The 14,060-nt window shown below is 42.8% G+C and overlaps 1 protein-coding gene across 12 annotated transcripts in view; it reads right to left on the reverse strand.

The window, feature by feature from the left end:
* The window catches only part of SVIL (supervillin), a 348,412-nt gene that overhangs the window by 65,812 nt on the left and 268,540 nt on the right, over nucleotides 1-14,060 (reverse strand). For all 12 annotated transcript variants that reach the window (XM_029588612.1, XM_029588613.1, XM_029588603.1 and 9 more), the window contains 7 exons: nucleotides 11,141-11,230; nucleotides 10,965-11,051; nucleotides 8,677-8,851; nucleotides 7,397-7,569; nucleotides 5,930-6,085; nucleotides 4,699-4,835; nucleotides 2,474-2,621 (listed from right to left, as the gene is read on the reverse strand). In XM_029588612.1, the coding sequence (XP_029444472.1) occupies nucleotides 2,474-2,621; nucleotides 4,699-4,835; nucleotides 5,930-6,085; nucleotides 7,397-7,569; nucleotides 8,677-8,851; nucleotides 10,965-11,051; nucleotides 11,141-11,230 (966 nt within the window). The remainder of the gene's footprint in view (nucleotides 1-2,473; nucleotides 2,622-4,698; nucleotides 4,836-5,929; nucleotides 6,086-7,396; nucleotides 7,570-8,676; nucleotides 8,852-10,964; nucleotides 11,052-11,140; nucleotides 11,231-14,060) is intronic.

The following is a 14,060-nucleotide window of genomic DNA, read 5'->3' on the forward strand; positions in this document are numbered from 1 at the left end:
TTCCTTAAAGGGACAGGCATATATACTGTATATGCCGATGATGTTCAGATTGCGGTCCCATTAAATAAGAATATGTAACCCCTCCTTAATGTACGAGTCGAGTATGGAAAGGGACAAAGTTATTAGGTTCTTTGGGCCAGGGACACTGGCTAACTTTTACTTTTCCTCCCATCCCAAAGTGCAGGTCCTTTGGACTAGGGGTGGAAAGGAGTCCTCTCCCGTCCCAGTATGGGGTGACTAACGAGCTGTGCTGCAGCTTCCTCATTCTGCGATGTGCAGGGTGACAAACAAACCACACTTGGACCACGTAGGCAGTGTCCAAAATAATGCTTTACTGATACAGTTTCGTTGAATGGCACAATTAAATATGGTAAATCATACACCACAGTCTCTGCAATTTCTCTCTCAATTACGATCTTTTCTCCTCTATCTGCGCATTAGTCGTTATCAGGCCAGGAATCCATCCACACTTCTGTATTAGATTGTGGAGTGGTCCCTCTGGGCTAGGCCCCCTTGGATGGGTCGGGAAACCTCTTCCGATGGCACAACAATCTATTTTGGCACAGAACTAATGTCTCTATCCCTCAGGGCTCTTTGTAGATGCCAGATGGCCATCCTCCCTCAAATGTAGATCTTTTACTCATAGTTAGTAGACTAATCTTCTGGTGGGATCCCCGATGGTAGGAATCCTTGTGGACTGCAGTTCTTACCAGTCCCCTTGATAGACAGGAAGAGGGATAGAAAACACTTCCTCCCATATGTTGAAAAACAAATCTTCTTCCCCAACTTAGATAACTGCAAGAATCCACTGCAACAGGTCACCACCTTGTTTAGGGAAGATCTGCCCAACAAGTGGGTGTTTTCAGCCCAGGGTTCCCCATTCCCTGGGCTCTGAAAAATCCCAGGCTTTCAGCAAGGCTCCTCTAAATAAAGGTTCAAAATCCCAAAAATCAGTCCCAGAGCAGCCACTCTTCACCTTGTGGGGAGAGTACAGCAGCGGAGCCCCTTTGGTTTATCTTGGAGGGGTCTCAGAGGGCTTTTGAGGCTCCAAGTAGGCCCAAACTCCAACTTAACAAAAATACAACCCCTCTCTCTCTCTGATTTCCAAATGCTACTGCCCCAAGAGCCTATTGCAGAGCTCTACTATAAAACCTCAGGCCCAAGGGTATCCATTACAGCTCTGCCAGTGGGAGAGCTGTCCATGAATGGATACTCCCCTAATTATTTCTCTAACTGCCCTAGGCTGTTGCAAGACCTAGTAGTAACTCAAAAAGTGGTCTGGGTTACATATAGGGTAGGGGATGTGGCAGAATTAGAGGCTAAATTGGATTTTGTATTAAAGTGTTTTTTGCAAAGTCGACTGAAGTTAAATGTTAAGACAGAGCTATTGGGAATAGGTGGTAACAAGGATTTTCAACCAGTGTCCATGCTGATTGGTTGTGATAAGATGACATCAGTGAGAAAGGTATGAGATTTAATGGTCAAGTTAAACTCAAATTTCTCAATGGAATCCCAGATATCACAGTTACTTCATGGAATATACTACAGGTTAAAGTTCGTAAACAGACTTTGCCCATTTCTGCAAATGGCTACTACATTTAAGACAGTGATTCAAACCTTGATTGTGTCTCAGACTTTTGAAATGTCCTCTATGTGTGGGTCATCCGGTTAGTCTGACTAGTAAGCTTGAAGTGGTACAAACCACAGTGGTCCGGTTAATGATGGGTGAATCTTGTACAATGGCAATTAGTCCACTTTTGTTTAAATTGCATTGGCTACCTATAAATAAATGTTCCCAATTTAAGATCTTGATATATGACTTTCCAGATATTGAGAGGAAAAGGTCTGGAGTATTTACAGAAGAAATTGCAATTGTATATGCCTACCCGAATATTGCAATCTAGTCAAGGGGGCGTTATTGGTGGTGTCCAGTTTTAGGGACTTAAACTTGAACAAGAGCTTTCTCAACTGTCTTCCCAATGTTGTAGAATTCTCTCCTGGTAGAGGCTAGAATGGAGCTAAATTACTTGATTTTCCAAAAGGAAATCAAAATATGGTTATTTTCACAGGTGTTAGATTATGTATGGTTGTTAAGCAGAGTAAGGATGGACTGAAATGATCTGAATATGTTATAATTTTCCCCAAAATAACAATAATTCACCACCAAAGTGAACTGGAAAACTTCAAATGACCGCCATATCGAGACACTGTTAACACTATTGTTTGACCACGTCAATACATTATAATCATCGGTCACCACAGTGATACTTATTTTTGGGGTTTTTCACATTTGCAAATTAAAAATAACTTATCTTGTAAGAGAAATTGCTGCTGTAAATTCTTTCATTTCAAAATCCTGCTTCCTGACACTGCTCTGGTGTTTTGGTAATGCATCTACTGATGATTGCTTGCTCTAACAGCGTCTCTGAGTGTATCAGAATGATCAAATTTCAATGTATTCCAAAGAACTCACCTTGGTAAGCTGTCTGGCCATTCAAGAGTTTCCAGAAGTCTTTGGCGGCATGGGTATGAGTGTTTATGCCTTCTTCTATGGTCTGAACATAAGAAGCTCTACAGCCAAGTTCCCTCTTTGTCTGAATTAAAGTTGCAAGCTCTGATGCCTACAAGATTTATATAATTATCTCAGTGAGACCATTGACTTTTTATGACATTTCTGTGCATTTTTTCTGGTTTACAAAGCAAGTTATAAGGTAAAAGGCAGACTTTGAAAAACAGCATGATAGGATCCAAATAATTAATGAATTCTTCAGCTGGGTACAAATTCGTGGAGGTGCTCCCCTCTTTCCCCCCTCCAAAGAAAAAAAGAACCAAAACATTTTTGAGCAATTACATCTCATAGAGTGAGGCTGCCAAACAAGGCAACAATGCAGTTGGGAGAGCCAGTGAAAAGCTAAGGTGAACAGTATGAGGTGTAACCAACAGAGAAGTGGGTGACAATACCTTTATACACAACTCCAGAAGCACATAAACACAGTAGAAGTAGTTCAGAAAGTGGCTATCAAAATGGTGGAGAGTTTGACCTATAATCCTTATCAAGTGAAACTTAAAGAACATATGTATATCGCTTCATGGTCATTGCTTAAGGATGACCCCTACTGGCTGGATTCAAGATTCATGATTGGAAGGTTCTGGCCTACAATTGGAGGTTCTGGCCTACAATAATTGGAGAAGTGACAGCTGAGGGGGGATATGATAGAGGTCTTTAAAATCATGAGAGGTCTTGAACGAGTAGATGTGACTCGGTTATTTACACTTTCGAATAATAGAAGGACTAGGGGGCATTCCATGAAGTTAGCAAATAGCACATTTAAGACTAATCGGAGAAAATTATTTTTCACTCAACGCACAATAAAGCTCTGGAATTTGTTGCCAGGGGATGTGGTTAGTGCAGTTAGTGTAGCTGGGTTCAAAAAAGGTTTGGATAAGTTCTTGGAGGAGAAGTCCATTAATGGCTATTAATCAATTATACTTAGGGAATAGCCACAGCTATTAATTGCATCAGTAGCATGGGTTCTTCTTAGTGTTTGGGTAATTGCCAGGTTCTTGTGGCCTGGTTTTGGCCTCTGTTGGAAACAGGATGCTGGGCTTGATGGACCCTTGGTCTGACCCAGCATGACAATTTCTTATGTTCTTATGACTAAATGAAAGATGGGAGGGGGTATAAAATAGGGGGGAAAGGCCCAGGTTAGTTGCAAATAAAGGTTCATGGCAACAGATCCTACCTCTGGTTCTGACTGAGCTGGAAGTACGAAAGAGCAGGAGGAAACTGCTGGGTTAAAAAATCCCCTCATGAATGCATGGACAAGCACAGAAGGCAACTCTGGGCCTTAAGTGCTGCAAACAAGTCTGGTTTTCAGATTAGCCACAATGAATATGAGATAAATTTACATGCATTGCCTCTACTGTATGCAAATCTCTCTCATGCATATTCATTGTGGATATCTGAAAATCAGACCTGTTTGTGGCACTTGAGGCCCAGAATTGCCTACCTCTATTGCAGTAGAAAGGAGAAAATGGCCATATAAAGCGGGCCTAGTGGTCTTTATCTGCTATCATGTTCTGTATTTTATAAATTGAACTATAGGCCTAAAATGTACTAATTCACAGGCACACATCACAAAACTGTCTCCATTAATAAATGAAAGGATAATTGTAAGAAGCTTGTTTTGGATACTTCTATTTTCATAAAACAAAACAAGAGAACTAGTGGGTGTGTGTTGTAGAACTATTTCATAATATAATGCTAGGGGAAAATAAGGGGAGGCTGGGTAAATGTACCCTTTAAAAATGTACACTACTTTAGGACATCCCGTCTATTCACCAAGATTACTTCAAAATCCTGAAAGGCTATTTGCACATCACACTCAAATAATTGAACTCAGTTTGGTAGAATCTTACCCTTCAGCTCATGCCAACAGAATTGCCATACTTATGTCAGGAGAATTTTTTACATTTCAGTTCCTGAGCAATTTTTTTTTTTTATTCAGCTTTCCAACTTGCACATTTCATCTCAAGCTTTTGGAAGTCCAACACGGTGGCAGATAGAGAAATAAAATCAGCCTTATATGGTAGGCTAGTGCTTACAGTGCTGGGTGCTTGAGATAACTTGCAGCCAAGCACGGTTTACATCAAAAGACTGCAAGCATGTAGGAGATCTCAGCAGTCCAGGATACAGACCTTGGCTTTTTCAATGACATTCGCAAATTCTCCAGTCCACAGGAAGCAGTAAAGAGGAGTTAACAGCAGGAAACAGTCGCCACTGTTTAATGAGGAAGACCTCGGTTCAACTAATCTGGTTTGAACATGTCTTCTTCCTAAATAAAGATTGAGAAACTTTAAATGGCAAGAAATTAAATGTGGCACACGCACAACAAAACATTTTGTATTTGGTCTGAATAAGGGATTGATCAAACAAGCTATTGCAATTACTCGCAACAGAGAATTTTTTTTTTAGTTTTTTTTTTTTTTAAAGATCAGTGCTATTATGTTGCCACTTTATTGTTTTCCTTGTTACAGCTATGTATTATTTACTTAGGAGTAGGGATGTGCAATTGTTTAGGATGAATTAGGCAAAATTTGGGAAAATTCGGTTTTTGAGTAGTGCACACTAATGGGGAGTTAGCGCTCACTAACCCGAAATTCAGATCCCCCGAATTACAAAGGCCAGAACCACGGGAAATATGAAATTTCCTGCGGCGGGCCGAAAACTAACCCAATTTTCCTGAAATTTCGGGAAAATACGGTTTTCCGGTTATGTGCGCATCGGGTTAGTGCACATCTCTACTTAGACTATTTTTCCCCAAATACTCCCAGCTTTGCTTCATTTGTACATCCTGCTGAATAAAAGTGATTTTGAATGAGCAGCGATGCTTCAATACAATAAGCTGCCCAATATTCTGCAACCTTTAATCAAAATGATTTAAAAGGAAGCCCCCGTTTACTCAGGGATGTCCTCTTCTGGGCACGTTAAGATATGCTACGCCACTGCAACACTGTCAAAATGTACAATGACACACTTGTAATTAACCCAGAACATTAGTGTACACAATGTGTTCCTAAATTCCTCCATCCCACCCCCCCCAAAATCATTTTCAAGTATGCAGGAAAGTTACCAGCAACTTTCAGGAGCTAAATGAAGGGAGTGCTTGACTCCAGTTAACTGGTTTATGGGCCAACATAAAATGGTTGGACCTGACAGAGCTTGGCTACTGTGCTGCCATAGGCACTGCATAAGCATTACTCTTATTAAAGCTCTGGTAGAAGTTAAAATGGATCAAAATATTTTTTTTTTTTTTGTGGGCAGAGGAAAAAATATATTAAAAATCTCCAAGATGCCAATGTTGGAAAACCACTGAAAATGCATTTTTGACTATTTCTCTCCCTTGTTTGCTTTTCGCCCTGGGCATACCTTTAATCTGCAGCAGCATTAGTTTCTTGTATGGAACAGCACTGTTGTTGGAGCTCTGCTCGGTTAGGTTTACACTCCGCAAACTGACATTGCTAAAGTTCTCTTTGCTCGCTAGTCCAGCTAGTGCGACCTCTGACAAATTTGAGTTTTTGGAAACTGTAAAAGAAAATCAAAATAATAAAAAATGAAAACCCCCACATTGTGGGTATGTTGGATTTTTCTGCAGGAGGAATCGCTAAATGTGCGTCCTAAACGCACATTTTTTTTTTTTTTTACATCGGCAGTGAATGCCTAATATCCTCATTCATATTGAATAAGGGGATTAGTTAGCGCCTGTACAACTCGCGAACTGCGGCTTAACAGTGCGCTTGGCTGAGTGCACTGTATAGCATCGGCCCCTATGCCAGCACATATCATAGGACCCCACCATCACCCATATGAGAAAACATTCAACAAAGAGATTCTACTCATTCTCCTCCTACAATGCAGTACATATTATTCAATGCAAAGATGCAGAGGGTGTCACATTAGTGAGACAAGCCAGACACTGAAAGGAAAGAATTCACACACACACACACAAGAGCAATAACTACAGAGAAGACCAAGGTGACATCTCCGTGGAGAAGCATTTTTCTGAATCTGACCTCTGCCATCAATGGCTTTATGATCAGGATAATTAAAGGAAAAGTTTAATCATTTGAACTTTTTTTTTTTTTTTTTTTACTTAAAGCCTTTACCACAAATATTTGTCTTGAAGTGTTTTAACCTCACTAGAGGAATCAAAATTGTGAACTGCCAGACCCCAACACCTTGAAGCTGCTGCAGACTGACTGCTCAAAGTACAGCACACACAGCTGTTAATATCGGTAAGGCAAATGAAATCGGCTTCTTATGAGAGAGGCTAGGGATTTGAAGAGGTACTGGGGTATGCATGCAACTGGGATTTTTGCAGCCCAGAAGAATTTGTTGCTTAAACAGCCATTCTTGCACAATACAGAGTAAGCAAGCTTATGGACAGAACTCTTGAAAATTACTGGCATTATGTAAAAGTAGAAACCACCAAAGTTTGCAGAAAGGTTTATTGTAATTGGTGAGAAGCAGAGCACAAGGCAATAAGTCCACACAGAAAACAATCGATCCAGAGGTGCAGTAAGGTGGGAGGGGGAGACAGTGACCATCCTGTGTCTCCCTGGTCAGAGCAGCTGCTGCTCCGTGTTCCAGGCAGAAATAATCCCCCCACCAGGAGCACTCATCCTTCTCTGCCTTCACACTCCTGGTCCCTGCCGGGTAAGGCATTTTCAAAGAGAAACACTATGGGGAGTTTCTCCTTGCAAATGAGCTTGCAGGCCCACAGAGGGAGGAGGGGAGGCTGAAAATCGTCCTATGCATCACAGATATCCGGTGAAATCCCGATCCCAAGAAAGAACAAAGGCAAGCCAGAACAGTCATCTCCATAAATCAACTCACATTTTTCTGCTTTCAAGCGTTTGGATTCCATAAATGCAATGTTTAGTCGCTGCTCGGTGTACTCCTGAAGGAGGTCCTCTCTTGCCGCCAGCTTCCTAAGGGGGTTTCCCGAAGCCTGGACTCTACGAGTAGGTCGCACTGCACGCTTGTGCTCGGCCACAGCAGAAGTTAACCTAATGGGCAAATCACAGGTTTGACAGATTGCGCTGAGACTTTGCTTAATGGTTACAAAGTAGCTCCAAATGAAAAAAATCAGAGCTATGGAAGCAATTCCCATTTGCTAAAACTGTAAACCTAAACATTGCCAGTCTATTAATCCCTTACTATTCACATCAACAACAATAAAAAAAAAAAAAAAAGGCTCTTATGTTTCAGGATTTACACAAATCTCCATCATAACGAAGCATCCCACGAGCAAACGGAAGTGTCATTTTCAGCACGAGATCTTCACAGTTAATTAACCGAAATGCACTGCCTGTCCTAAAATGTTTAATTGTGGCTCTCAGGGCCATAAGATGCGACGTGCACTCTTACTAATGTGGGGAATGATGATGAAGGGCAGAGAGAGTAGTGTGGGATGTTCGTTTCTCAACTGCTTCCACCATCAAATCATTAAAGGAAGCAACAAACAAACAAGACTGCAACTTGAGCCTGAATCCTTGCACAACTGCTGCTCTGAAACTGTCGGCAGCCCGGAGCATCCTTTCCTTCACAAGCTGCCACAGCTTACAATTCCCCTCACTAACAACTCAAAGCTGCAGTGGCTGCTGACATCGGTGCCTTCAAACAGTTCCTTATGCGCTATTTCTTCTTTTTTTTTTTTTTTGAGGGGTGGTAAGGTAGAAATAATGAAATGCTTCTCCTACTGTGTACTGTATCATTACCAGGCGATACTGGATACTATATTACCAGCACAAGGGCATGACATTTAATAGGAACAATTTGAGGTGGAAGATGAGGTCGGCGGCAGCGTGTCAATTCAAGAAGGGAGGGGGGAGGGAAGGGCGAGAGGAGCTAGGAGGACGTGGGGGCAGAGAACACACCTCTTCCACTCTGCTCCCAGCTGCTTGTCCCTTTATCTGTGCAGAAGTGCAGCCAGGTGTTTAGGGGCCACAGGGAGCTCAATACCATGGGCTCAAGGCCGTGCTTTTTAAAGCCTATAATTGCTCACTGAGGAAGGAGAAATACTAGATCCGCCAAAGAAAGGTTGTACAGCGTTGAATACTTTTTTTTTTTTTTTTTAAGAAATAATCAAATGCTTTCCTCAAAATGGTGCTCACCTGATTGCTTCAGGATCAAAGATGGCATCAAAGTCATCGTCCGTTTCAAACGGCAACAAGGTTGTGGGGTAATCTATGCGGCGATAAAATCTGGCGAAGGTTTCCTCGTCGTCTGGCCTCATCACCTCTTTCACGGATTTGCCCGTGACCGTCAGTAGGGTGTCTTGTATTCCAACTGCGGATTAAAACAAAACACAACACCTAGGGGGGAGGATGGGCCAAGTGTAAGAAATAAGTAAATAACCCACTGTTTCGGCTTTTAAACTCTCTCATTCTGCAACCACCTTATTACAATCAGGAAACTAAAACAAAAAAAGGAATCTCAGCACTAAGAACTACCACTACTGGTTAACACTTCTAAGGGCTATCAGGCATAGAAAGCGCCAACAACTTACATAAGAGAGAGTTCCTGCTCCACAGAGCTTACAATCAAGTTGCGACACACCAACAAGTCACATCATTCTCTATCGTGTAGAACATTCGATTCAAACTGAAAATGATCAGATACTTGAAAGCATAAAATGGGCTTGAAAGCATAAAATGGACTTGAAAGCATAAAATGGGCTTGAAAGCCTTTGGGCCAAAAAAACCACATGTACTCTTCACCCATGGGCTTTGCCCCAATCTCAAGCCTCTGAAACTTGTCAGGGGTGAAATTACAGGGGCTCACTCGCACTGCCTTTTTCAGGGGGGTAGAATTTTGCAGGAAAAGTGCATGCAAAGATTTGGTCACGCCATCGGCATGTGTGCTTTTCCCTCCCTCAACCTCAGCCCGCTCCCGGGAACGCCCTCCTCTCCATGTAGGCTGGAAGCACACATTCAGGGAGGGCCCATTGTCAGACAGCTGATTAACTGTGGACAAAATGTTTTTTCAGCGCATGGAGCACTTTGAAAATTGTCCCCCTCAGGACTTAAAGAGGGCCCAGAGTTTCCTGATCCATTAACACCAGACACTGTCCCGCTGTAACTCAGCAGCTCCTCCTTCCCTGTCACCTTTCCACGTTCCACCCTCGCTGCCATTAAATTACACATAGGGCCTTCTTCATTAACCTGCTCATCTTGCTTTGACCTGATGTAGTCCTATCCCTGTGGGGATAGGGAAATACCTATAGTACCTGAATGTAATCCTCCGATTCCGAAAAGCGGAATATAAAAATCTAAATAAAATAAATATCATCCACCACTTAGTTGACCTTTATTTCTCATTTTTCACTGAAATTGAACATTATGCCGTATAGTGACTCAGAATATGAAGCTAGGTTTATTTAGAGCCAGTTCATATAAAACAGTCTTTACAAAGATGTGTATTCTATGCAGCTAAACTTGACAAACGTCCTGAATTTTAATCACCAAAGGGTGGGCAAACTGCAGTTCATTCTTTGCCTCCTCCCCTCCCCCATTACCCTTGCATTGTAATCCCAGAATCTCAAAAGCTGCAAAGGACTCCCAGTTGTCTGGCATTTCTTGCTTGTAAGAAAGGCAAGATCAGGGGAGGAAGCAGTAAGTCTCTTTTTAAGTTTGCCATATACTACTTCGCTCCTACATTTAGTATTTGATTTTTTTTTTTTTTTTTTTGGTCTCTGTGCCTGAGACTCCCTGTCAACACACTACAAACTTACAGTGCATCAACTAATCCAAGAATTTTGCTTGATACACAATCACTACTTATATTTTTCAACTCGCATCACCTTTCCACATGAACAATGATGTTATAGTTAGAGAGAAGCCAACATTTAAAGAAAGGAAAAAAAATCAGAAACCCAAACCCTGCCTACACCATGGGATCTCCTGTGAGACAAGATGTCATCAGATTGTGACTATTAGTTGTGCTAAGGACCTATGAAATCTGAGGGAAAAAATGGGCAATACTATTTACATCAACGCTGTCATTTCCTCCACATTTTCTGGGTTCCTAATTAATCCAGTCAGTGACTGCAGCCTGTTCAACCCCATTCACTGAGAAATATCTGGACAGAGGGCAGTCTTGGATCACAACGATTGACCATGGAGCTCTGGCAGGATCTTTAACTGCTGGAATGGGAATCTAAGACCATTACAGCGGCGAGCTGGGACCCTTAGTTGGCACTTCAGCCCACCGCTGTAGGGTCAAGTGTGCATCTATAGATCAAGATGTGGTTCAAACTACCAGTCCTCTCCACTCAGATCTGCTGTGAGAAATTCTGGGCTGTGCGTCAAGAGGAAACAGAAGCTGGGTGGCGAAGGGGAGACAGAAATGGGAGTGTTGATAGGAGTGGGGAGAAGGAAGAGAGACTACCCCCCCAACAAACCTCTATTATGCAGTTTTCCCAGAAATGATTCCAAACTTTCCAGCTTTCTGTCCGATTCCAAATGCATATCTGGCCTTGCTTCGATATCTTAAATAAATAAATAAAGAGAGACATGTGTTATAAATCACAATGATAAAGTTTGTTTATGAAGCTTCCCACACTGCTTGGCTGCCTACCTTCCAGAGGTTTGGAAACTGGTGTAGTGCTCTTAATTTTGTGAGATAGGGGCGATGCTACAGGGGTTATCGCTGCAGGTGATGCCAGACCTGGGAAGAAGAAGCAATTGTGAGACAGAGTGCTTATGCTGTCACTATTTTCAACTTTACCATTTGCACTTCAAAACAAGCCCTCAAGGAAGGCAAGTGGTGAAATGTAAAACTGGATCTTATATTGAAAGAATTTAACTTAAGTAAAGATCTACAGCAAAAGCCCCATTACCCTTTGATCTATAAATACTTTTCATTGTCACTATCAAAGGGTCACAAAGCAGCTCTGATTTGATTTTCCTGTCAGGCTTTCTGAACAATGAATGGAAAGCAGATTTGCTTACCTATAACAGGTATTCTCTGAGGACAGCAGGCTGTTAGTCCTTGCACATGGGTGACATCATCAGATGGAGCCCTGATGTGGGAAAACTTATGTCAAAGTTTCTAGAACTTTGACAAGGCACACTGAGCATGCCCAGCATGCCTTATACCATGCGCCCACGCTGGGTCCCTCTCTAGTCTTGTAACCTAGAATTACAATTAAAATAAATAGGAGAAATCCTACTCTGAGGGGTGGCAGGTGGGTTTCATGAGGACTAACATCCTGTTGTCCTCGGAGAACATCTGTTATGGGTAAGCAACTGCTTTCTCTGGACACAAGCAAAATGGTAGTCCTGACAAAAGGGTGAATTCCTAGCTATCGACTGCTCCTCAACATAAAAGGGGGACCAACAGACACTCAACCAGGTGTCAATGAGGACAATTGTTCCATTGGCAACAAAAGAGGGAGACAGCCTGAACCCAAACAATGGGCCCTAGGTGGGGAGAGTTCAGTTCTAGACCTCAAAGAGATTCCGAAGGACAGACTGGCTGAACCTACTGTCATATCGGCCATCCCTATCCAGGCAATAGTGCGATGTGAATGTGTAGAGAGAACTCTGTCACAGCCTTGCAGATCTCCTCCACAGGAACTGCTTGCAAGTGGGCCACCGATGCTGCCATGGCTCTGACAGAATGAGCCTTCACATGACCCCTAAGATGCAGTCCCACCTGGGCATAACAGGAGGAGATGCAATCTGCTACCCAACTGAATAGTTTCTGTTTGGCAACAGGAACGCCTAATCTATTCCTATCAAAAGGAACAAAATGTTGGGTGGCCTGTCTATGGGCCACTGTCCACTCCAGATAGAAGGCTAAGGCTCACTTGCAGTCCAAACTGTGCAGTGCTCATTTGTCTTGGTCCGAATAGGGCCTATAGAAGAATGCTAGCAGGACAATGAACTGGTTAAGATTGAAATCAGTCACCACCTGAGGCAGGAATTTAGAATGCATACGCAAGACCACCCTATCATGACAACACTTAGTGTAAGCTGGATAAGTCACCAAGGCCTGTAGTTCGCTGACCCTGCACATGGAAATGACCACCACCAAAAATATAATCTTCCAGGTCAGTTATTTCAGGTCATAGGTGCGCAGCAGTTCAAAAGGAGCTTTCATCAGCTGAGCTAACACCACGTTAATGTCCCTAGACACTGCAGGAGGCCTTAGGGGAAGCTTCAAATGAAGCATGGCCCCACACGAATCATACAACTATAGGCTGTACAGAAATGGGTGTACCATATATACCTTGGTGGTATGCGCCAATTGCACTGAGATGAATTCTAACGGAGTTGGGTTTTAAGCCAGCTTCCGAAAGGTGTACAAGGTAATCAAGCAGTTTTTGTGTGAGGCAGGAGGAAAGATCTAGGGTCTTCTGCATACACCTCACGAAAAACATCTTCCACTTCAGTCCATAGGACTTTCTAGTGGAAGGTTTTCTAGAAGCCACAAGGACCCGAGACATATCCTCTGAGAGATCGAGCAGTTGCAAAATTAACCTCTCAACATCCAGGCTGTGAATGACAAGGCCTGGATGTTGGGATGCCACAACCTGCCTCGATCTTGTGTGATGAGATCTGGGGAAGTCCCCAGACCGATTGGTTTCTGGATGGACAACTCCCGTAGGAGTGGAAACAGACTGTCTCAACCAATAAGAGGCTATGAGTATCATAGTCCCCTTATCCTTGCAAAGCTTTAAGCATCTTCACCACTAAGGGAATTGGAGTATACGCGTACAGAAGACTCTTGCCTCAATGAAGGGCAAGAGCAAACAAGGCTGGTTTGCCGTCTGACTTATGGAGGGAGCAAAACTGAGGCACCTTCCTATTGCAAGGGGACATGAACAGATTTACATCCATGCTCCCCCTGAGGTAGAATATCTGATTCGCTATTCTCTAGTCCAAGAACCACTTGGGGGGTTTGAAGGATCGACTCAGCTTGTCCATTACCATGTTCTCCATCCAGGCCAGGTATTTGGTCCTGAGCACCATCCCGTGGGACAGGGCCCATGACCATAGAAACATATAGAAACATAGAAATGACGGCAGAAGACGACCAAACAGCCCATCCAGTCTGCCCAGCAAGCTATGCACTTTTTTTTTTCCTCTTACTTGTTACGCTTGGCTCTTAGTACCTTTTAGTTCTATTTCCCTTCCACCCCCACCATTAATGTAGAGAGCAGTGTTGGAACTGCATCTAAGTGAATATGTAGCTTAGTTAGGGGTAGTAACCGCCGCAATAAGCAACCTACACCCATGCTTTTGTTTACCCGACTATGTAATTCAGTCCTTGTTGGTTGTTGTCTATATATAGATCCTCTTTTCTACATTCCCCCTGCCGATTGAAGCAGAGAGCTATGCTGGATATGCGTTGAAAGTGAAGTAACAGACTTTCTCCCCTGCCGTTGAAGCAGAGAGCAATGCGTTGGAAGTGAAGTATCAGACTTTCTCCCCTGCCGCTGAAGCAGAGAGCAATGCGTTGGAAGTGAAGTATCAGACTTTCTCCCCTGCTG

This window comes from Rhinatrema bivittatum, chromosome 2 (genome assembly GCF_901001135.1).
Source record: "Rhinatrema bivittatum chromosome 2, aRhiBiv1.1, whole genome shotgun sequence".
NCBI lineage: Eukaryota > Metazoa > Chordata > Amphibia > Gymnophiona > Rhinatrematidae > Rhinatrema > Rhinatrema bivittatum.